Consider the following 24,004-nt stretch of genomic DNA (forward strand, 5'->3'; position numbering starts at 1 on the left):
ATGTGGGCCTTGGCTCCGTTTTATCTCTACTGACATTTCCTAAGCTCCTGCTTTGGGCCAGGCCACACGCAGGGGCTTTGCACATGAGTCAGATTTGGTCTTTGCTCTCAGATAGCCCAGTCTACTGGGGCAAAAAGACACACTTATCTCAGACTGGTTCAATATCCCAAACTGATCTCACACCCATCCACCCCAAAGTAGCCCCTTCCCTGGATCCCTGAGCTCAGTAAATGGCACTAGCGTCAATTCGGAGACCCTGGCATTGCTCTCGACTGCTCCCTCTCCCCATCTCCATTGCAAATTCATCTCCAACTCCTGTCTATTACTCCTCCTAAATATTTCTCAAATACATCCCTTCTCTCCTTTTAAAGGTTCCTCCACTTTGGCACTATTGACATTTGGGTCCAGATCATTCTTGGTTGTGGAAGGCTGTCCTATAACATTGTAGGATGTTTATTAGCAACATTCTGGGCTCTGGATGCTAGATGCCAGTAATAAGCCTCCCGTTGTGACAACCGGAACTGTCTCCAGAGCCCTGGAGACAGTTTGCTCCCTTGGGGGGGGAACAACACCCTTGGTGGAGAACCACTGCTCCGTTCCACTGGCATCGCTCCATCACTCTAGGTCAGGAAACCATCATCTCTTGCCTGGACTTAGTGTAGCCTCCTCCTAGACTCCTAGCTTCTGCCATCTCCCCACTTTAGCACATCCACATTAGCAGCAAACATGAACCTTCAAAAACGACAAGCTGGCCATGTCCCTCGCTTACTCGAGACACTTTGGTCGCTTTTCATTGCCCTCAGGACATAGTCCAAACTCTTGAACATAGCTTCCAAGACCCACCACAGTCTGGCTCATGCTGGCCTCTCCTGCATCATCTCTTGCCCTCCTTCTTTTTACTTTATGCCCCGGTCATTCCAAATTACTTGTGGTTGGAAGGACACAATATGCTCTTCTGTGTCTGCATGCTTTTAGGCAAGCTGTTCTGCCTGTGATTCCTTCATTCCCTTAATATCACTGAAAATCTCTTATTTGTCCTTCAAAAGCTTTCTCAGATGAGTCCAGGAAACCTTGTCTCGCCACCTTATATACACAACCACTCCCTCTCCTGGGAGGTCTCTGTTCACCGAATGCACATCTATGCATATTTGCTAATACATCTGTGTCTTCTGTTAGACTCCTTGAGGCCGAGGCCTGCAGCTTCTTTATGTTGTGTTCCCGGGTTTTAGCACAGTGTTAGGCACTTAGTAGGTGCTTGCTAAACTGATAGCTTTCCTTTAGATTAGGTGATGAGATAGTCAAAGGCTCCTCTTCGTCTCTACCCTTCCATGACCCCAAGAACAGAACATGGCCCAGAATAAGTGATCAATTAAAACTGATTGAATTTAACTGAATCCCAAGTAGAGTCCCTTAACCCTAACTGTTTAACCCGCAATCCCTGTAGCGTTCCCTGGGCACCAGCCTCTTCCCTCCCCCAGACCTTTGATGAGGCCACTGGCAGCGCCAGGAATGCCCTGGATCTCCGTGACATTGTTTCGGGTGAAGTACTCATCACAGGTGGCATTGAGAAAGCGAGAGGAACAGAAAAGGCCCCAGAGCTGTGTGGTCACCGTCTCATTTCCTTCCCAAGCCAGCTTGGCACACACATCAAAGCCATGGCGAGACAGTGTGCGGTTCCCCAGGAGGCAGATCCTAGGGAGAGAAACAAGGGAGGAAGATGGGGAGGGACATAGCCTGGCCGTGACTTCACAGCAGAACCAGCAGGGGAGCTCTAAAAACGCAGATGCCAGGGCCTCGTGTCCAGAGGTTCTTATTTAATTGGGATGAAGCCCAGAATCGACGGTTGTTGTTTTCTTTCTTTCTTTTTTTTCAAAGCTCCCCTCCCCCGACACACACAGGTGACTCCAATATGCAGCCACCGCGGCGAACCACAGCTTTGGCGCAATGCTGTGTTTCAGCACCGTGGACAGCGTCTCTCTGTGCCGCGCTCCCAGGCAGTGAGAGGCACGCAGGGCACTTTAGGGAGAGCGGCAGGACCAACAGAGATCTGAGCTCCTAGGCCTTCTCTTCTGTGTGCTCTCCCATGACGGAAAAGTTGTGTAACACTAAGTGGTCGCCCCTTTCCAGGAGGTGGTCCCCACCCACAAAATGTTTCTCCAACACAGCGTTTATCCTTCTGGAAATCATTCCACTTGGCTCTTCCTCAGTTCATCCCCACCAGCAAGCATTTGACTCTCACAACGGAAACTGTGCCCACATCTAGAAACGTTACCCCACCCTGAAGAGACTACCCCAAAACTAGGAGAGATTTTTCTCTCCCAGGGATGTTGCCCTGAATCCATAACCACTCGAATTCCGAGAGATGGGAACAAGAGGTTGGCAGACACTGGTGTGCAGACCCTGAAACTGGGCCAGGGAGTGGGAGGATGATGCCTTGGGCTCAGAGCAGCGGCACTTACGGGAAATTGGGCGGGTCAAAGGCAGATTTGATGACCCCAGCATAGATGGCCAGGATGGAGAGGATGACACAACCCAGGAAGACAAGAGCAAACTTGTTGACATACTTGACACCCACAAATACCACGGTGGCCATGCAGGTGAGCACACAGGTGCCATACACACGCATATTGTTCAACATGGCTGCTGCTTCCCCGCTGGCATCTTCTGCCTTAAAAATGGCCATAGCTGGGAAGAGGTAAGCCTGTGGGACAGGGACAAGGAGGTCATGCAAGTAACCCAGTAAGAACCAACCGAGAGTCACCCCAAGAACATAACCTGAACTGCGGACCGGGCTTTGGAGAAGCAGATTCACAGTAGCGCAAGGCTAGGAATGACATCCAATGATAAGGGAATGGCTAAGGAAATCATGACCCAGCCTGCGAGCACTGCTACACAGTCATTAAACATGATATTGAAGAGATGTTGGGAGCAGTTTTAACTTCTATTATTTTTGTTATCACATGCAATTCTTAGTGATTATTTATTGTTTTTATTATTTCTAGTAGAAAGACAGAAATAACCTAGATAGTAATCATTAGAAAACTGGGTGAATAAATTATGATATTCCCAAATAGACTGTGGAGTGCTTCAGAAGGATAAATAGATTTATATGAACTAACTTAAAAAACCTATCCATGTTATATTAGGTAAAAAACAATCAAGTTTTTAAAATGTGTTTACAGTCTGATTTTTGTACATTTTTATGAGTACCTATATGTAAACATATACACATATATGTATAATACTGTCTGTGTGTGTAGTTACATCAAAATATTAACAGTGTTTTTTCCTGAATGGTGAAAATGTGGAGAGTCTTTGGATTTGGAAAAAAAATCTTTTTGTGCACATTTGTATTTTTTATGTAATTTCTCTACTAAATATTAACATGTTTATATTCTTATATGTTATTTTCATTTATAAATTATATTTACAAAGAATTTTGAGTTATTTAGGGAAGTCTGTACAGTTATATTTTACAAGGACAGAATACAATATCACATAGAAAAAACTAGAAGGAAATACATCCAAATGATTTTCTTTGAGCGGTTGTTATTTACACTCTGATATTTTTCCAATTTTATGCAAGAGGCAGAATTGCTTTTATAATAATTTTTAAATGCTTTAGCTCTCTAAAAGTTATAAATGTCTGTTATTATTCTCATATAATGTGGCTCCTTGGGTCTTTTATTCCTCATCCATTGAATTTCTCCATTCTGCCCCCAAACCAGAAGCTGCGACATCTTTTAGTCCTCACTCTCCAAAGCAGCGTGGTAGAGTGGACAAGCAATGGGTTTGAGGTCAGAAAGACATCCGTTCACACCTCTTCCACACATTTGTATCTGTTCCTTAAATTAACTGAGCCTTGCTTTCTGCTTCTGTAAAATGGGGTATCTTCTAACTCATGGGAGAGTCAAGCATAAAATAAAATGATACACTGCAGGCTCTAGGGCCTGGATAAAGTAGGGGCTTGGGAAGTGTCAGCCCCACTCTCTATATTACAAGAAACCCTCTTCCGCTCCCACCTCCTCCTGGAGGTGCAGCAAGAACGGAGACCAAAGTCAGCAGCACTGTCCTTCAGACAATGCCCAGCGACCTGACTTATCATCTCTACTCCTGACAGATCTCTTTACTTGGCTCCCTCATAGCCTTCTTCCCATCTGCAATCCGCTAGGATCAGCCCTCTGCAATGAGCATCCACAGAGGACTTATACAGTCCCTGGCACATGGTTGGCAGCCACAAAATGGTTGCTATCATGTGAGACGGCTATTATTCCCACCATGCTTTTACTCTTTTTTATTTTTATTTTTAGAGAGACAGGAAGAGAAGGAGAAAGAGAGGGAGAGAAACATTAATGTGCAGTCGCCTCTTGTGTGCCCTCCATTGGAGACCTGGCCCGCACCCCAGGCATGTGCCCTGACTGGGAATCGAACTGGCTCACCCTTTGGTTCGCAGGCCGGCACTCAATCCACTGAGCCACACCAGCCAGGGCCCATGTTTTTACGCTTATCAACCCACCTCTGCCACTTGGTAGCTGAGTGACCTTGAGCAAGTCATTTCTCTCTCTGAGCTTCTCATTTGTAAAATGGGCATAATAATACTTAAACTTCATGAGGATTCGAGATAATGACTGTGAGGCACTTGGAACTCTGCTGAGAGCACAGTGGGTGCCCGATAATCGGCAGCTGTTTGTGTTACATAATTATTGCATCTCGTCTCCCCAACTAGGCAGTGAACTCTAAAGACAGAACCACGGCTGATTTCCCTTTGGCTCACTGAGTGGCCTATAGGAGGTGTCCAGGGAGCCCTGGTTAACTGACTGACAGCCTGGGGCCCCACGCCTCCTCCTCGGCCCCTCTCACCAGCAGGATTTCGATGGTGCCCAGGATGTACATGGCCCCAGCAAAGGTCGTGCCCAGGTAGAAGCAGAGGCCCACGGCGCCCCCAAACTCTGGGCCCAGGGACCTGGAAATCATGTAGTAGGAGCCGCCAGCTGCAGAAAGAACCTAGTATCAGCGAGAGGTTCAAGGGGCACTGGGCTGCTGTTGGGGGTGAGGGAGGATCGGGGACAGAGGCGAGAGGGGACTGCTCAGGGCCTCAGGGGCCTTACAGGCTGCAGCCCCAGGACTGGCGGGGGACCCAGCTAGCCACTCCGAGTGCATTTGGCAGCACTAATTACCATGCTGCTAATCACCCCTCTAAAGAGGTCACGGCTCAGAAAATAGGGTGATAAGAGCACGGTCTCGGGCAAAGGGAGAGCTTGTATTGCCCTGTCCAGCACCATCAACTGCCTCCTTCTGGGGGCCGTTTAATAGAACTGCCCCCAGAAACATCATAGCTCAGTCTCCAGTTCTGCTATACAGCCTCTCTCAGGTCCCAACGGCCCCCAAAGCCCGAGGCACTATCCCTCTTTCCAACGATCCAGGCCCACCCCCGCCAACCATTCAGGCCCCATTCGCTCCAAGAAGCCCCCGTCACATACCAGGTACAACACCGTTGGTTGCAATTGCACTCATGGAGATGGCCGTGAGCATCGTCTGTGAGGACAGAAGTCATCAGAGTGGCGGCTGGAGTGGGGGCCATAGCGGCCTGGGTGGGGGCCAAGCCTTATGGCCCATAAATACCCGCCAAACCCACAAGTCCTCTTCCACTGAGCTTCTCCCTGGTCCTGTTCCAGCTTCTACTGCTGCCAAGTCCTTCTTGTCAAGAAAAGCTCTTATTCACCATTCAATGGACCTAGCACAAGCTACAGCATCAGAGAGCTCTGGAAATCCCAGCCTGGCCTCTGACCAGCTGTCTGGCCTGAAACAAGTCACTTCGCTCTCTAGGCCTCAGTTTCTTCATCTACAGAATAGGGTACCAGCTTCAGCACTAGCTACCTCACATGCAGAGGTGGCTCAGGGTCACGTGGCAAGAAAAGGAACTGAGATGGTAAGTAGGGGTCTAGTGAATATTTGACATTTTAGAGAGAATAGGAAGAATTCTGTTACAAAGCCATTTGTGACACATAATCCCCTTTTTTGTGAGTCTGGACCTACAAGAATGTTAAGTACTGTGGGATTATGGGTCAATTCTATTTCTTTCTGTGCACCTATCTTCTTCGTCGGTAAGTCTGCATTACTTGTGTAATTACACGCATATACACATACACACACATCCAGGTGAAAACTGGTTACTAGCCATCAGGGACCAGCCTGTGAGAGGCAGGAAGGGCCAGTCAGACTTAATTTACTCTCAAAGATCATACGCAGTGGTTCCTATAAAAAGCTCAGGTCTCATGCTTCCCCTCCCCCGCCCTCCCCCAGGGCCCTGCTCAGCCCGGCTGTCGGAGGGTGGGAGAGGGGAGGGTGCCACTCACACAGGAGCAGCAGATGAACACCATACAGAAGGCCTCCATGATGCCCGCGATGCCCACCACCCAAGTGAGCCGCAGGAAGAGGATGACGCCGAAGATGTTCTGCAGGCATGGTAGGTACACGCCCATGAAGGTGCCCATGCGTGGGGCCTGCCAGGGAGGCCAGTGTCAGTTTCTGCAGCCCCTGATCACTGCGAAGCCCCCAGGCCCACTCCTCACCTATTCCTTCATCCCCCGCTTTCTTATTCTCTCCATCCCCATCCCGTCATCCCTCTTCCCTCTGATTCTTATCCCCCGACTCCCCTCCCATCTCCCAGCCTTGCACCCGCCTCTCCCGTCCTGCAAACCAACCCCTCCGTCCTCCTGCCCATCTCCATCCCTCATCTCCCATCCCTTCTGCACCCTCTGCCCCCAGCTTCTATGCCTCTGCCTCCATCCTCCATCCTTTCATCAGAATCTACTTTCCCTCCCCAATCTTTTCTCCTTTCCCTCCAGCCTTCCTTCCTCATCCCTTCTCCGCCGAGGCCCTCACCTGCACCGGCTTCTTTCTTCCCCCCTCGTTGTTTTCTGCCTCTTCGTGCTCCCTGCTTCCCTGAGGCAGGTTGGTGTAGTTGGCCAGACCACTGAGCAGGGAGGACACCATGGGGCTGGTGTCCATCTCCTCCTGTGGAGGGAGGGTAGCAGTGTCAGGACACTGGGGCCTGTGGGCGGGCGGGGCTGAGCTAGGTGGTAAGAGGCAGAGAGATACGGGGACAAAAAAGGCAAACAATTGAGGTGGGGATAAGATGAGGGAGGAGGGGGAATAGACAAGAGAACAGGGAAAGAGGGTGGTAGCATGGGAAGAGAGCGTGGCTGAGTAGAGGGAAGGAGAAGGAGACGGAGAAGGCTCAGGAAAGAAGGTGGACCTGACTGAGAGATGGAGAGGAGGCAGGGCCTGGTGAGGGCGGAGACGGACTGTGGGTGGGGGCCCAACACCCCTGGCAACCCACCTCAAACAGGGCCATGTTCTTGCCATCGTATTCCTTTCCCTTCTCTGTGTCAGTGCTGTTGATGAAGGGACTGCTCTCCTTGGGGTTGCCATCACCTGAAAAGGCAGAGGAGTCCGGGTTCTGGCACCAACAGGTTGTCATCCGCCTGCCCGGGCCGGTGCAGCAGGGTGGCCACTTAACTCTCTGGCCCCCAGGATGCACATTGACAACATGGAGCTAATGTTACCTCCCTTGCAGAATTTTAGTTGACAGCATGTATACAAAGAGCCCAGTGTACTCTTTGGCATGCACTGAGTATTTAATAAACATTTGGGTGCTTCCTCACTCTTGGGAGTCCTATTTCATTCATCAGGGCACCCTAGACTTTCCAGGATGCCCTCCTTGACCATAGCTGGGCCCATCCTGGTGTTTTGGAATGGAAGCTTGCTCTTTCCTGAGGGATGGGGTGGGGGTGTGGGGGAGGAGGCAGAGAACACTGCAGCCTGAGGCCTAAAGGATACTCCATCTCTTAGAACATGCCCCCTTCGGCATCTCCTATGCTCCTCATTCATCTTCAATCAACATGTATTTGCTGGATGTCTGCCATGTGCCAGTGTCAGCACAGAGATGGAGGGAGAGTAAACAGCAACATAAGACACCATCCCTGCCCTCAGGGAACCCAAGGGCAAGGGAGATGAAGCAGTAACCAGGAACTTACAACCCAGAGTGGTAAGTTCTGTGATAGAAGATTAATAAGGGACCGTAGGAACACAGGAGAGGCATTCAGCGCAGCCCGGGAGGTCAGGGAAGGCTTCCCAGAGGAAGTGACGTGTCTGCTGAGACCTGAAGGATGAGTAAGAGCTAGACTGTGAGGGAGGTGGGAGGCTGTTCCAGGTAGACAGAATGGCAGAGCAGTGTGTTCGATGGCCCAGAGGTGAGAATGAGGAGAGTGGGCTAGAGGAGCTGGGAGTTTGATCCGGCTGGAGCCTAAGGAAGGAGCCCAGGGGTGGGTGGACCTGAAGGATGGGACGAGGCCTGTGAAAAGGTGAGCCTGGAACAGTAGATGTGGGTGGGGTCCCCTCACAGTTGGCAATCCCTGTTAAAGACTTTGGGCCTGATCCAAAGTCTTCCCATCCAGAGGACAATGGGAAGTCATTGAAGTTTCAGGCAGAGCAGTGCCATGAACAGACCTGTGTTTTAGAATAATCACTCTGGCCTGCAGATAAAGAATACAGATGCTAGTTAGGGACTTTCAGTAATCCAGGCACGAGCTGATGGCCCAGACCTGAGCCCTGCGGGACAATGGACGGACTCCAGAATTATTGGCACAGATCTCTATGCCAGATGTTTGGGGATGGAGAAAGGAGGAATCTAGAATAATGCCTGGGGCTTCTAGTATGGATAAATGGGTCGCTCATGGTGTTATTTAATAAATGAGAAAGAGGGAGATTGGGGGTGGGAAGTGGGGAAGAACTTTGTTTCGGAGTGAGGCACCATAGGACACTCAACTGAGTTTGTCTAGAAGCCGCTTGGACATATTCATCAGCCTGAGACCCAGGAAAGAGTCTGGGCAGGAGGAAGAGATGGGGGTAACCCATTTAAGAAAACAAGCGTGTAGTGTGAAGCCATGTACCTGGGTGAGATCACCCAAGGAAGAAGTCTCTTCAGCATCAAGGAGAGGGTCTTTTTGAGAGATTTAAGGGAGCCCATAGACACATTCCCTTAGTTCCAGCTATCCCCTTTCCTGCATGTTAGGGCTAAATCCCAGGAGTAGTAGGTACGTCTCTGGACCCTGCAGAAACTCCCCAATGATCAAAGTCCAAGTGAATCTGAGGCCCTACTATTCTGAATTACCTGTCCCTTCATCTCCTGAATGCTCGCTCGCTCTCTCCTCCCCCCCCGCAAAAAATTCCTCCCCCTCCTGTCTTTCCTACTTCCTGGAAACTTTCCTTAGTCTCCTAGCCACGGTCCATCCCCAGAGAACTGCCTGTTATAAAGCCAATCTCATCCTGACTCAAATAAAAGGGAGAAGACACGATGACTCACCTGCTCAAAGGAAACCCACCACCCACTGTCTCCTGCCACATCCTCCACCTCAGCCATCATGCCAGGTACTGCTGGTCCCAGACAGGGGAGCCACCACCCGCTCTTTCTTCTCTCGCATCTGTGGGTTCCGGGGGATAGCAGACCCGTCCTCCCAGGGGGGAGCCTGATGCTCGGGAAGAAGTCTTGGGAAGTCAATTTCCCCAGGCTCCCTTCCTGACCCCGGGGTCTCAGAAGAGCTGCCTGGGGCCAGAGAACAGGAGAAACAGAAGTGGTCATGTGTTCCTCCTCCTTTTAAAATGCTGACAAGATGCCTCCTGTTCTCACCTCACTATGAGAGGAACTAGAGGGGTTGAGGAGGGATGAGATCAGAACAAATTTTTAGTGGTTAAAAAAAAAAAAGGCTGGAGTCAAAATTTAGCTTTCAGCCCTAGTTCGAGGACTGTGTTGACACGTTGGCCAAGACACTTAAACTCTAAGCCTCAGTTTCCTCCTTTGCAAAGGGATAATAACGTGCTTACCTGAGAGAACTGTTGGGATTAAGTGAAATAATGCCTATCGTGTATGCCTGGCACACAGTGACGGTACTGCTGCTGTGATTACAACACGATTATCATTAATATAGGTGCCGCCCCACCCAGCCCCGGCTCCTCATTCCACGCCCTTCCTCAGCCACAAGATTCAGGGGCCCTGTCTCCTGCGGGACTGGGCTCCTCTCCCCGCAGCGTCTGCTCCCCGGGCCAGGACAATCCGACAGCAGAGTCCCCTCTTCTTAGCCCTCCACGCCCCGTCCCCAACCCCTCCTGCTTCGTGGGGACCCAGGGTGCGTGCGGGACAGAAAGGGGGCGTCCTGGTTGGAGACTCCGCAACTAGGTAGCCTCGTACCGGTTTCCAAGGCGACCACGCGGGCCGAGAGCGCAGCGCAGGGCGGGCCACGCGCCCGCAACCGCTTATGTAACGCGGCGCGCAGCGCGGAGCGAGACTCCAGGCAGGATCGCGGCCAGGAGAGGAGGGCAGGGGAGGGGGCGGCTTGGTAGGCCCGTTCTGGGCCCTGCCTTTCCACGCGCCGACGGGACGGGACACCAGGCTACCGGGCTCGTCTGCCAGGGCCGATTTCGTCCTCTCCCTGGAACGCTAGGCGCACTGGTTGGGAGAGGCGGGGGACGAGTGAGCTTCGCGAGTTCTCAAAGCGGCAGGACCAGGAAGGGGGAACTCGCCCTGATTCCCCAGAGCCAAGAGTCAAGACGGTGGGGGAGCGCCGAGCGGCGCGCGCGCGGGAGAGGCAGGGCCAGACTGAGGCTGAGCCCTCTCCGCCCCCGCCCCCGCCCCCTGGGAGCTCTCAGCCCGAATCGGCTTTCAATTAAGCTGCCGCGGCCAGAGCTCCCGGGGAGGAAACAGACGAGCGGCGCGGGCTAAGGAGCCTCCTCCCAGGGGGCCCTGGGGCCAGGCCTGTGGCCAGGTCTGGGGGAATCCCCAAGCCAAACTGGGGTAGTGGGGGAGGGCACCAGACCCCAAGGAGGAAGGAGACCTGGAGGCCAGAGAGGATATCCTTGTGTTCTTCTTTAGTTCGGGGAAGAGCCCTATTACTCTGGCCATTCCCACCTCCCCGAGGTCAGCGCCCAGGTTTCCCCCACCCACGTCCCCAAGAACTTAAGATCAGAGATGCCAGCGGCTCTCGTCTGATGGCCCCTCTTCCCTCAAGCCCAGCAGATCCTTAAAGCCCCCGGACCAACATCTCCAGTTGCCCCTGGGCGGCCTTCTCTCTCTGGGACCCAAAACGCCTGACCCAGGTTCGCACCATTCCAGTTCCAGGTTCTGGACACTATAGAGAGACAGAAGGTCTCCAGAATGACCTGCTACATCCAGAGTCTGAAAACTAATGGGGAGGGTGTAGAACTGAAGGGGGTTCCTAGTTCGATTTCTTCTCCGCACACATAGGCATCTCTTTTCTAGGCCTCCTGAGAAGCCGTGGAAACCCCAAGGCCGAGTGAGGCACCAGCCTTGGGGATAGGACCTTACCCCTTGTCAGGCTGAGCCACTGTCCTCAGAGTAGAGACATCTGAAGGAGGTCTCAGATGGAAATGACCCCCTTCGTTCCCTGGGAACCGCGTTGGGATGCCTGGTGCTGCCGCAGGCTCTGCTTAACCAAACCCCTCCCCCAACAGCCTAAGCCTGCTGGGGAGGGGGGCGTCTTCTGGGGGAGGCAGCCCCAGTGTCACTGGATAGATAGACGAGCTGGCCAGCCAGTAGTTAGGACCCCTGTGTACCACTCAGACCCAGGGAGGAAGAGTGGTTCTCAGACAAAGGACCAGGAACCCTGGCGTCCCCAGCCTTCCCAAAGGGCCACTTGGCTCTGACTGCGACTGAGGATACAGGATACGGAGGACTTGGAGTCAAGACTTCCAGTCCCTGGAAGACTCGCTCTTTCAGCCCTTGGGACCTTTCGGCCATCCCCTGGGGAGGTCTGCAAGAGTCTCGGCCCAGAGGGTCAAGCAATGCCCAAGGGAGCGTTTGAAGGCGCTGAGCGCAGACAGCCGGAGCGGGAGGCGCGCTAGTGCGCAAGGGACGCAGCGCCGCTGGAGGGTGGGGGGGGTGGGGGTGGCTGACAGCCGTGATGGATGGCTGAGACCGCTGGGGGGCGGCGGGGGGCCTAGGAGCCCGAGGGGGTGGCTGGCCCCTAAGACCTCGGAGCAGGGAAACCGCGGAGGAAGGCGGGGAAGAGCCGGAGCAACGAAAGGACTTGTTCCAAGCCCATCGGCTCCTAGCGAGTCTCCGCACCCACCGCAGCGCGTCCGCAGTGCCCGCGCCGCGGCGCCGGGGATTCGGTAGCTGGAACCCCATTCCTGAGGCCTCACTGAGGAAGCCAGCAGAACTGACTAGAAAGACTCCCCCCTGCCCCGCCCTGGAAACCTCACTGCCACCCCAGGGTACTGAGAGGAAGGGAAAGAGGGAAGAAAGGAGGTTGATTTTGCTTCCCGTCCTGAATAGGAACCCACGGAGACGCGCGCGAGAGAGGCAGATTCCGCAAAGTAGAGCTGAAAACCTCCGGGGGAGGTGCGCTTCATTCTGAGGTCGGACCTCAGGCAGCTTTGGGGGAGGGGGCCCGGATTGCACCAAGTGTCCTCTTACGGAGACACCGCAGCCCGGACGGGGCTGTCATACGGCTCCAACCCCTCACAGGTACCTTCCCCCCACCTTTCAGCTGGAAGTCTCAGAGCGAGGGACTGCAGCAGAGTGCGCCCCCCCACCCCCGAGCCACCAGTCGACACTCTGCGCCAGGACACCGGGGTCCCTTATCCGGGAAAGGAGCTCTCCTTCCGCCCGTCGAGCTCCACGTCAGCCCATTCTAGCTCCTCCATACCCTTCCCACAGCCTCCCCCGCTCGGTGAGCCCACGTCCGCTCCCCGGGCAGTGGGCCGTGGCCACCCCTCGGCCCCCAGCCCTGGCCGGGCGCGGCGCATTCCAGAACCTCGGACAGCGCCTGGCGCATTCCAATGGAGCGAGGCTCCAGGCCGCCACGGGCGCCCACCTCCCCGGTCTTTCCCAGCCTCTTCTCTGAAGGAGGCGGCCCCTGCTCTGCCTCTCGCCCCAGCGCTGCCTCCTCTCCTCGCCGCCCCCTCCCTCGCCGCCCCCGGACCTCCGCTTACCGGGGTTGGCTCCCCCATCGCCGTCCTCGCAGTCAGTCAGGTTGTTTAGCATGGTGGCGGCGCCGCGCCGGGCCGGGGATGGCTGCGCCGCCTCGCCCGCGCCCCTCTGCCCGCCTTCTCCGCTCTCTCGCTCGCTAGCTCTCTCTCGCCCTCCGCTCCACAGAGGAAGAAGCTGCAGTGCCCGCCCGCCCGGCGCACACACACTCGCACACGGACACACGCTCACACCCGCGCGCGCCCCCTCTCAGCGGCGGCGCTGCTCACCTCATCCCGTATGCAGGAGGCGTGAGCCACTGGCGGGGTTGGGGGGGGGGGAGCGCTGGGGGAGGAAGCAGAGAAGACGAGGGGCGGGCAGAGCTCGCCCGGAGGCCCCCTCGCGCGAAAACTGAGGGTTTGCACCAGTGGGATAGAGGGGATGCTGCAGGGGACAGGGGCCTCGCCTCCTTTGAGCAGACACAGCTCCGCCCGCCCCCCACTCTCCGGCGCAGGCGGGGCCGGCACGTGGGCAGGTGCCATCCCGCGCCCTAAAAATAACGGCAGGGAACTAGGTCGCGGCCGCGGGGAGTCGGCCCCGCAGTGGCTGCCTGGCTGGGGGTCTGGGTGACCCCTGGGGGGAAGCTGAGACGGCGAGGGTGGGGCGCCATGGAATATGGGCCCATGGAGAGCTGTCTGCAAAGCAGGGGAGGCCAGCTCTGAAGAGGGATGGAGAACCAGACCCTCTCCCACATCGCTGTTCAAGAGGTTGGCGCTGGGGGTGTGGAGAGGCCGGAGCCCTTAAGCGAAGCTCTGTGCCGGCCCCATGGCCTTGGGGGACGGGGAGTGGTTCAGGGTCACTGGGCTGAACTATCAGGCTCATCCAATCTTAACATTGGAGGAGTGGAGCGCGAGGAGTCGCAATGAACCCTCTCATTGTGCATAGATTGACAGGAGTCCTAGCATGTCGCCCCCAAGGGAAGTCCCTGGAGTCCACAGACAGGGACCCTCCGTCTGCAGAGTGACCCTGGGAAGGAGACACGGTGAAGAGGAGAGAAAGCGGCAGCGAGGTTCCAGGGAGCGGTGACTCCCCACCAGGGACAGTGCGGGCTCTAGGGAAGACAGGCCAGGCAGAGGCAAGCCAGGCACAGGGTGGGGGAGGGGGGAATGAGGCCGCCTGTCCGTTTGGGACCAGATTTTTCTCCTGGGGCAGGAGTGTTTAATCTCCTAATCCAGGATTGCTTTCGGAGGATTCCAGAGCTGACATGCTGTCTGTGTTCCTCTCCCTCCCCTGACACAGGTTCCCCAGAATCTGGATTACTCTGGGACCCCTCTGCACCCCTAGATCTAGGCTGGAGCCCGAGGTGGAGACGTCTCAGAAAGCAGCCTCAGAGGTTCGGACCCTTTGAGTCTCCAGAAGAGACTCATCAAACATCAAAGGGTGAGAACAGGTTAAGGGGAAAGGACTTTCAGACTCCCCCTAGCTAGCCCCCCAGCACGAACCCTCTAAGTTTCAGAAGAGTTCCAGGGCTGGAAAGGACAGCATCAAGCATCTTATCTAATGCACAGTCTTCATTTTACAGATGAGAAGGTTAAAGTCTGAGGGGAGAAATAAATGACTGTTTGTGGACACAGTACCAGTGAATGGTAGAACCTGGTCCAGGATCCAGTTGCTTCATTCCAGTTTAGGACTCTGCTCCTTGACATGCTCTCATTTTAAACTGGCCCTGCCTCCAATAGAAAGGACCGCTGATTTTTGGCCACTAAAAAAGGAACAGGGACTGGGTCTAAAAAGAGCTTTCTGCCTTTTCTTGTGCTTGGGTTCCAGAGTTACGAGCCTGGAGTGGCCCCTTCACTTGCAAGTGGAGGCGGGTGGGCCCAGAAGACCTTCAGGGGTCCTAAAAAGCCATCTATTTGACTAGAGACCCTGTCTAGAATGTGACTTTTCAGAACCATGGACAGGACCTGCGGCTCAGATTCCCCTGTACCCGTTTGTTAGTGGCATCAGATTGCGGCAACCACAGCCTTTGGCAACAGACTGAAAGGGGCCTCTGAGGGATCCGCAAACCATGCATCACTGCCAGTGGGTCCTGTGGACGCTGAGCAGACTCGAGGGTGAAGAGCCAGCTATTCAGACAGGTGTGAAAATTGGTCTTGATTTTCCCAGAAGGGGAAGAATTTTTGGTTTTTGTTTTTTTAAATGAAGTAAGTTTGGATTGGTGACAGGGGTTAAAAGGAAAGCAGGTGGGCAGGCCAGCATTCAAGAACTTCTATACACTCCACTCCACACCCCACCAGCAGCAGCCGCACTGTGGTTTTCCACTACTCTGCAGAGCCAGGTAACATAGTAAAAGAGGCAGCATGCTTGCCTGGGATGTGCTGTGAAATAAATGCTGAGATGTTTTTCGTTGGTTTTTGTTTTGGTTTTGGGTTTTTTTTTTTCAGCAGTCCCAGGTCTGGGATGTTTTCCTGGGAGTATTTCCCTTCCTCTGTGGCCCAGAACCCTGGCTGCTCAGGGGCTGAGCGCATCCATGGGGGAAACCGAGACCCTGTGGGGGTGTGGGCAGGAGGACCCCTCTTCCCCTGGGTACCCCATCTGTCCCCCTCACCAGCGCTCCTAACTCCTGAGGCTTCTGGAACTCAGCGGCTAATGCTGCCATCCCATCGTCTTCCCCAAAACTCTGCGTGTCCCAGGCAAGACTGAAGTCCTCTCTCAGGGATTCAGTACCTCCATCTTTAAAACGAAAGGGCGAGGCTGCATAATCTATGGGACTTCCTCCTCTTAGTGCCTTCTCGATTTATCTCAGACTAATGCCATGGAGCCCTTCCTAAGGAGCCCAGGCCAAGACAGGTCACAGCCCCAAGGCAGACCCCAGCCCAGCAATTCACACCCCCTACACTTCAAGGAGTCTGGTCCCTATTCAGGCCTCAGGCCAATGCTCTGCAGTGAGGCTTTGAGAAAACACACTGCAGCCACCTCAGGTACTGCCAGTTTGGCCTTGGCCAGTAGAGCCACCAGCAAGGTGTTCCCCAGCTCTGAGCCCCAGGGGCATGGCTGCCAGCTCAGCACCCCATCCCCACCCAGAGCCCTTAGGAAGGCTCTAGGGAGAGGGGAACCCTTTCATGGAAGCAACACAAGATGCAGAGCTGAGCAGGGTCCCATTTCTGAACTCTGAGCCTCTAAAACGGATCCGCCCTCCCACCTTAATGCTTCTCAAAGAGGAAAAAAAAAACTTCAGAGAAGCTGCCTCCTAAGTACCAGGATTTGGGACCTGGAAGTGACTTTTATAAATTATCTTGTATTCCTCCTCATTTGTGGGAAAGTTGGTCTAGAGATGGAAAGGTGCGAATTTTCTACATGGGGTGAACTTGTGGCAGACTGGTCACTAGAATCCAGCTCCCCAACCTCTAGCCCAGGGCTCCATTCACTGAGGCAGAATGAGGGGCCGTGCGGAGGAAGCCGGAGCCACCTGACTGGGTCCTTCCATAGGAGGCAGGCAGCGTTCCTCCTAGTGACTCAATCCCTATCCATCCTTCCCCCCATATCCTTACCCCACCACCTAACCTCCCCGCCCCCAGCTCTGACCTCATGGAGCCAAGGCCTTGAACTCCCTCCTTCTTTGCTCTTCCCTCCCCACCTGCACGCCCGTCCTCCACACCCGAAATCCTCGCAGTGAATTGATGAGCGAGTCCAGCGCACAGCACACCCCACACACAGGGCTCGCCGCGGAGCACGTCAACCACCATCGTCTCCGTGGCAACCAGGGGCTTAATTAACAGGCTGCAGCCCTGTCACCATGACAATGGCACCCCAACAGCCCCCTATTCCCCTACAGATTCAGCCCATCTTCCCTCTTTCTCAATCCGGACCCCCTTCTCGCTGCACCCACCCCCACCCCCACCCCACCTGGAGAGCTGAGGCCTGCAGATTGCTCTGGTTCATTGAGAAGAGGGGAGGGGAGAGGAGGAGGAGGAGAGAGAGAAGGAGAGAAGGCCTGTCACCATGGCAACTGCAGCCCCGTTCATAACCAGTTTGTTGCCATGGAGATTCCCAGGGCTCACCTTGGGCTGAGGTACTGGGCAGTGAGGTTCTGAGCCCTAGCTTGAGGAGGGAGTGACTGGAAAACTCCTTGGACATGTTGGAGATCTCTAGACCGGACTTTTACACCAATAACCCAGTGTCATTCTTCCCAATTTACAGACAGACAGACTTAAACTTGAGGTTTGGGTAGGAGGAGGCAGAGAACTTCACCCCTCTAGATCAGCAAAGAAGCGTAGCCTCTTTGAGGCTAGGAAGACCCTCATACAGTTTCCTAGTCAACTCCTTTAATACTATAGATGAGGCCACTGAAGCCCAGAGAGGAGAAGCAATGTGCCCACAGCCACGCACAGAGCCCGAGGTGGAGCATGGATGGGCTATACTGTGATCTTGCTCCATTCCCTCTAGCGTAAGTTGGCTCCCTCTCTCCAGGGGGACATCCCAACTCCTGTTAGTCTTAACCTGGCCCTGGGCTCTTTCTAGTGCCCTGCCTTCCTCCATGAGAAACTGAGGCATAGCGGAGAGTGGTATAAAGGGACAGAGTTGTAACAACCAATCAGGTCCACTTCTACGCAGCCAAGGTACCACCCATCTCCCCAGGTACAGATGAGGCAACTGAGTCAAGGGGGCTGCAGCACAGGCTTAGTGGTAGCTTCAAGGCTCAGCCTCTGACTTGCTTCTTTCACCTCTGTAAGTTGTGTTCCCACCTATAGCTGATCCCTTGGCAGCAGGAAGCATCCCCAGGGGCAAACTCCACTCCCTTGGTCCAGAATGAAAGGCAATGCTCATACACAAGTGACTTGCAAAACCTCCCCCAAGCCTTCCCCCACCTTGAACATGCTGCTCTCTCTCTCCCTGTGCTCCTGGGTGGGGAGAGTGCCTCCCTGGGGCCAGATACAAGAATAGCTGTGGGAGAGATACCATCAGATGTTTGGTTCCCCAGGGAACACTTGTCCACTTCCCCATGCAGTGACTTATCAAGGAGGAACTACTGGAGACTGTTTTCAGGACCTTAAGAGGTTAAAAGTCACCCAAATCATCCTCCAGATGGAACTTCTGATAAACTCAGTGCACAGGTACCCATCCCACAGATAGGCACAGAAATACACACATCAACATGCCCATCAGCACACTGGCATAGAGTGACACACAGAAGCACTGACTCACTGACCACCCCACAGGTCATCAGAGCTATCGTGGGACGCTCCTCCCTGAAGAAACACAAAGACATACGCACACTGCCTCCGCCACAAGCACACAGCTTTCCAAATTCACATACAGTGTGCACAGCCACTTGCACGCCCAAAACTGAAAGCTGAGATGAGAGGGAGGACCATCTTATTCTCAGGCTAGGTGGCGAGGAATGAGAGGAGAGGAGGCAGAGGTAGGAGAAGCAGGCGCCTACAGACACTCTTCTCTCATCTGATGAGCATTAAGGCCCTGCTAAGTGCCAGGCTGTAGGCTTGAAACTTGGAACACAGAGATAAAAGAATATGATCCCTACTCAGCCATTAAAAAGAATGAAATCTTGCCACTTGCGACATGGATGGACCTAGAGGCTATTATGCTAAAGTGAAACAAGTCAGAGAAAGATAAATACCGTATGATTTCATTTATATGTAAATCTAAAAAAAAAAATAAAACAAGTGAACAAACAAAACAAGACAGAAGCAGACTCATAAGTACAGAGAACAAACTGATGGCTACCAGAGGAGAGGAGGGTGGGAGACTGGTGAATACAATGAAGGGGATTAAGAGCTTCAAATTTCCAGTTACAAAATAAGTCATGGGAATATAATGCACAGCCCAGGGAATGTAGTCAATAACATCTTAATGACTGTATGGTGAGCGATGGTTACTAGACTTATCATGGTAATCACTTCGTAGGGTACATTATATTGTGCACCTGAAATTAACATAACATTACATGTCAACAATACTTTAATTAAAAGTAAATAAGTAAGTACATTTTTAGAAAAGGGTATGGTCCCTGCTCTTGAGATGCAGGAGACACACAACTAAGTAACTTTCACCCACTGTGACATGTGCCCTCATGATGCAGGGGGTGCACAGGAGAGGCAGGGCTGCCTCTGCCCAGGAGCGAGGGAAAGTGAAAAAGTTTTTCAGAAGAAGTTAAAGGAGTTACAACTTACAGAGTGAGTAGGAGTTTCCCTGGCTATGCCAGGTATACTAGGAGCCCAGGAGGAAAATGTTTGAATGACAGCTTGGCCTTAATCCTAAAGCACTGGGAAGCTTGCATGAAATGTGGTTAGGATAGGACTGGAGTCAGGCAGACCAGAGAGGAGGCTGTGATGGTGGCCATGTGACAGAGATGGAGGTTCGGACCAGGCTGATGTTGACAAGAAGAGAGATGTGCCAGATTCAGGAGTTTTGGAGGTGGAATGGTCAAGGCGTGAGCACCCCCTCGTTGGAAAGACCAAAGCTCCTGAAGCCCTGATTTTTAAATCAGGACAGATAAAGGCATTCAGGAAAATGAGAAAGAGGGTAGACAGATAATGGAAAAGACGCAGAATGGAAGGAGCCCAAGAAATCCCAGTGGCCATGTCAGGAAGCGGTTGGTTCACAGGCTGGAACCCTGTGGAAATCTAGGTCTCAATTTGGTCATCTACACAATGAGAGGATTTGGCCAAAGAAACCCCCGTAGAGCTCCTCTAGGGTTTGGGGTGGTTAGTTTTGCTGAAGTCAGGGTGAGCTCACGTGCGGCTCAGCAGCGACCCCTGGAGGCCCAGGGAGGCTCTTCCTCCTCCCAATGCTCGGGCCACTCCAGGCTGATTGGCCACGTTCCTTCCAGACATGAGGGCTCAGAGCCCGGGAGAGGAACCCTAACAAGGGTCCCCTACGGAGTGTGTGTATCTGGGATGTATATTCTTTACGGAAGGCTGGAAGGATCCTGCCCCTCCTCTCTCTTCTGTACCCTACCTGGAACTTCCATTACAAGATCACTGCGTTGGGCCCTCAAAGAAGCCCCCAGTCCCTCCTGAACTGGCTCCACCCAACCCTTCTGGCAGTGAAGCAGAGAGAGCGAAGTGGGTCCCTGAGGGTCGTAACTGGAGATCCCATGGGATCCTCCCCGGATCTAAATGCCTGGGGTCTAAACTAACTTTTTCTTCCGCCTTCTTCCTGGGCTGTCCGGCCTGTCCACGGTGCCTCCAGGGAAGCTGAAGATTGGAAGAGCAGCCAGGCACCAATGACCGACGGACCAAGCACCTGCCTCAACGACCCGGACTCATTTTTTTCTCCCGCCCTCAACCCCGCACCCCGCCAGACTCTACCCTTATCTTCCTAGCCCAACCCTTCTCCCTCTGGTCCCGCCCTTTTCTGCTCCCAAACCGAGCTAGTCCTACTTCCTCCCATTGGCTCCAGGTTCCAACACTCCGCGCGTTCCCTGGTCCCAACTGATCCCTTCTGGTCCCGCCTCCAACCCGAGATGACCCCACCTCGTTAGTGCCCTGCAACCCAGACCCCGCTCTCAGTGACTCTACCCGCTCCATCCCAAGATCCTCCCCTCCGCCTCTGGCCTCAGTCTCTTCCCCTGGCCCCACCCACCTCGAGCCTGACCCCGCCCTTCACAATTGCCCATCCCTCTTCCCCGTTTCCTCCCTTCTCCGGTCTCCGTAGTGGAGACCCCGCGCCTTCCAAAAGAAGACCCGCCCACCACGGCCCCTCCCCCTCTCTTGCCCCGCCCCACTCCTATAGACCCCTCCCCCTGCGGCCTCTACCTTTGGCGTCTTCCGCTGAGAGGTGGCGGATATCAGCGGCTGAATGCCTGTGGGACTGTCGGTCAGGGGTCCGGGCGGGCCCCGCGGCGGGCAGCGAGGTGACAGTGAACCTGCGGCTCATGGTGCAGGGAAGGGGCCGGGCGGCCGCGGTACGGCCGGGATCGCACAAGTGGCGGCAGCCTGGCTCTAGGAGGCAGAAAGAGCGGATTCCCCCCAACCCCCCGCCCGCCGCCCCCCGCCGGACGCGGCGCCGCACAGGGTCCTAGTGCCCGCTTTGCAGACAATGTTCGGACATTTTTGGTTGTCACAACGGGAGACAGAGTGGTACTGGCATCTAGTGGTAGAGGCCACTTGGACCATCTAGCCTTGCACCAAGGCTGCCTGACCATGAGCCACAGGTTTAACATCAGCTCCCTGCACTCCCTCCCCACCGCTCGGCACGTTGAGGCCCGTGGTACCCGGCGGAGGACTGGCCCTGAGAGGGTCTGGCATCTGTCCATGGATCCTGCTGCCTCCTAGAGGAGGACACCAACCGTCTTACAGTCCCTCAAAGAGCTGCCGGGCCCGAAATAGTGCGGAGGTTGAGAAACTCTGTACTAGCATAAGCAGATACCTACATCTTAGGGCTGACCAGGTTTTAAGCGTGATTGAGAGCAGATGGCGTAGTCTGTTCCTACGGTGGTGATAGCTGACGGAGAAACATCTTTGGAAGGTAGGGCCCAAGAGTTCGGGTGGGCCTGTTAGGCTGAGATGCCTATTAGTCCGGTAAGGTTCATGGCAGCGTCTGGTGTTGAACATACAAATCTGAAGTTCGGAGGAGAAGCTAAGGCTGGTGATAAAACTGCAGGAGCTACTTAAAGCTTGCGAATCTAGGTAAGATCACAGAGAATGAGTGAGCACAGAGAAGTCCAAGGATTGAGCACAAGGGCACACTATCACTTAGAGGTTGGAAACCTCTAAAAGATTGGAAAAACGAAGACCCAGCCAGTGAGGTAAGAGGGGAAACAGGAGTAAGAGGGGTCCATCCCAGAGACCCAGTGAAGAAGAACTGCAGAAAGACGGGCATGACCTGCTGTGTTGAGGGACCGGAGAGATGGTGCAGGGTGAGCGCAGAGGAGCACACCCTGTGCTTCCTCAGCACCTGGCTACAGGGAGACCACAGGGCGCTTTGAAGAGAACGGTTTCGGTGGTGTAGTGGGATGGGGGCCAGGCGGGAAGGAGCTGACAGAATGGGCGTTGAGGGAGTGGAGACAGCGAGTAGAAATCCGTACTTGGAGGAAATTCTCCTACGGATGGGGATGGGGAGTAAAGAAATGGAACACTACCTAGAGCGTCAGGGATCCAGAGGAATTTTAACAAGCCGTAATAAGGAATATTTGGGTGCCAATGGAAGTGGGTCGTCCCTGAGCAAGAAATGGATGAGTTAGGAGAGAGGGGACCCACCCAGAGGAAGTTCTCCGAAGCCCTCCTTAGACTCCCGCCTGCTCAAGCCCCTACCCCCGCCCCTCACCTGCCCTCCCTCCACTCAATTCCCCCCTGAGGTCGAGTGCATACTCCTCACCCTGCCAATCAGACCCTATCTGGTTCAGACAACCATTCCTATCACAAACATTCCAGAATCTTCTCTGCTCCCGACCCATCCACACAGCAGAATTCTGAGTCATCTGCAGTTCCCCAACACTGCCTTATCTTTCTCCTCTCCCAGCTTTTCCACCAAGAGCACACATTCAAAGCCCCTGTCACCGCTCATCAGCTGTGAGACTTCAGGTGAGCTGTGCCTATGTTTCCTCATTTGTAAAGGGGGTGGGAGGAGGGTAATGACAATATTATCAGTACCTATAAGGTAAAGATAGTACCTGTCTCATAAGGCTCATGTAAGGATTAGCTGTGTCAACACAGAGAAAGCGCATGGAACGGGGTCTGGCATGTAGTCAGTGCTATACTAGGGGTAACTACTATTGTTATCCAAAGGAAGAGGGTCCACACACCCAACGTGCAGCAGAAGCAAATGAGAACTGTGAGTTTTGCAGTCGAAAAATTAAAGCCACTTATTAGCTGGGCGCCAAGCCAGGAGAACAACAAGCTAGTGCTCGATATCCAGACTCCTTGATGGCTTTTGATCAGAGATTTTTAAAGGCAAAGATTGAGGATTAGGGGTTACCAGTCAAAGGGGAGCCTGTTTGGCTAGTTCTTGTGTGACCCTCAGCAGTCTTCCTTATTCTGATTAATTTAGTTTTTGATGTCATCTTCTCTGGTGTCTTTGTCACTGTGGTCAGGTGATGTAACCAGGTTGCAGAACCAAGATTCTGCAAAGCATCTCATAATCGTGCATCAGTGGTGTTATCTTTAAAGCAAAAAGCAGCCCTGGCTGGTGTGGCTCAGTGGATTGAGTGCCAGCCTGCAAAGCAGGGGGTCACTGGTTTGACTCCCAGTCAGGGCACATGCCCGGGTTGTGGCCAGGTCTCCAGTAGAGGATGCGTGAGAGGCAACCACACGTTGATGTTTCTCTCCCTCTCGTTCTCCCTCCCTTCCCCTCTAAAAATAAATAAATAGATTTTTTTAAATAAATAAAGCAAAAAGCAGAAACTAAACATCTTGTGAACTTTGTTATTGTTTAAGCTGTCCTTGTTTTGTGCTTAGCTAGCTACATTTGTCTACTATCTCAAGCGAAGTGCCCTTTTAAACATTTTTCCTGGAACTGGCTTTACAGGCAGGCCTCTAGGACATAACTAACATATCTTCCTTATTTTTGACTATAAGCTACATGACAACAAAAGCGATTGAAACATTTAATTAAAGCCTATACCTGTATCTCTAGACCCTAAGATCTATACCTAAATATGTTTCCTGTTAACTATCCTTTTCACCATCATCATGCACAGGGTCTATATTTTAGTTTCCCGCTGCCTTATCCCTGGGCACTTTGGTTGTTTCCAGTTTCTCACTGTGCGAACAATGCTGCATCAACATCCTTCCATGTGTTGTTTTGTACACGTGTGTGAGGATTAGAGAGTAGGCACAGTTAGGTTCTTAGTAAATAACTCCCCTGGAAGAGAGTCCTACTTGTACAAGAAGAAAACTCTTGCTCATCCTTCCAATTTAGTACAAGTTCAGATGTCATCCTGACTGGAGAACATCCTCTGACTTCAAGCACAACACACAGAATCACACACACACATACACACATCTTTAGGGTCACACACGGCACACTCTCCAAGTGTGAGCCCACCTCCTGCCAGAC

At 53.4% G+C, this 24,004-nt stretch overlaps 1 protein-coding gene across 2 annotated transcripts in view; it reads right to left on the reverse strand.

Moving 5' to 3' along the window:
• Nucleotides 1-20,884, reverse strand: part of SLC12A5 (solute carrier family 12 member 5) — a 35,218-nt gene extending 14,334 nt beyond the window's left edge. Inside the window, exons 1-8 of one of the 2 annotated variants that reach the window (XM_054573383.1) lie at nucleotides 20,764-20,884; nucleotides 7,343-7,437; nucleotides 6,886-7,017; nucleotides 6,357-6,503; nucleotides 5,481-5,535; nucleotides 4,861-4,991; nucleotides 2,460-2,701; nucleotides 1,481-1,692 (exon numbers count right to left, since the gene is read on the reverse strand). In XM_054573383.1, the coding sequence (XP_054429358.1) occupies nucleotides 1,481-1,692; nucleotides 2,460-2,701; nucleotides 4,861-4,991; nucleotides 5,481-5,535; nucleotides 6,357-6,503; nucleotides 6,886-7,017; nucleotides 7,343-7,437; nucleotides 20,764-20,884 (1,135 nt within the window). Of the gene's footprint in view, nucleotides 1-1,480; nucleotides 1,693-2,459; nucleotides 2,702-4,860; nucleotides 4,992-5,480; nucleotides 5,536-6,356; nucleotides 6,504-6,885; nucleotides 7,018-7,342; nucleotides 7,438-13,011; nucleotides 13,079-20,763 lie in introns of those variants that run through there. The other variant, XM_054573382.1, reaches the window with a different exon arrangement.
• Between the last annotated feature and the right edge of the window lie 3,120 nt (nucleotides 20,885-24,004).

Source organism: Pteronotus mesoamericanus, unplaced genomic scaffold (assembly GCF_021234165.1).
Source record: "Pteronotus mesoamericanus isolate MK-2021 breed Mesoamerican mustached bat unplaced genomic scaffold, CSHL_Meso_final contig_25, whole genome shotgun sequence".
NCBI classification, from domain to species: domain Eukaryota; kingdom Metazoa; phylum Chordata; class Mammalia; order Chiroptera; family Mormoopidae; genus Pteronotus; species Pteronotus mesoamericanus.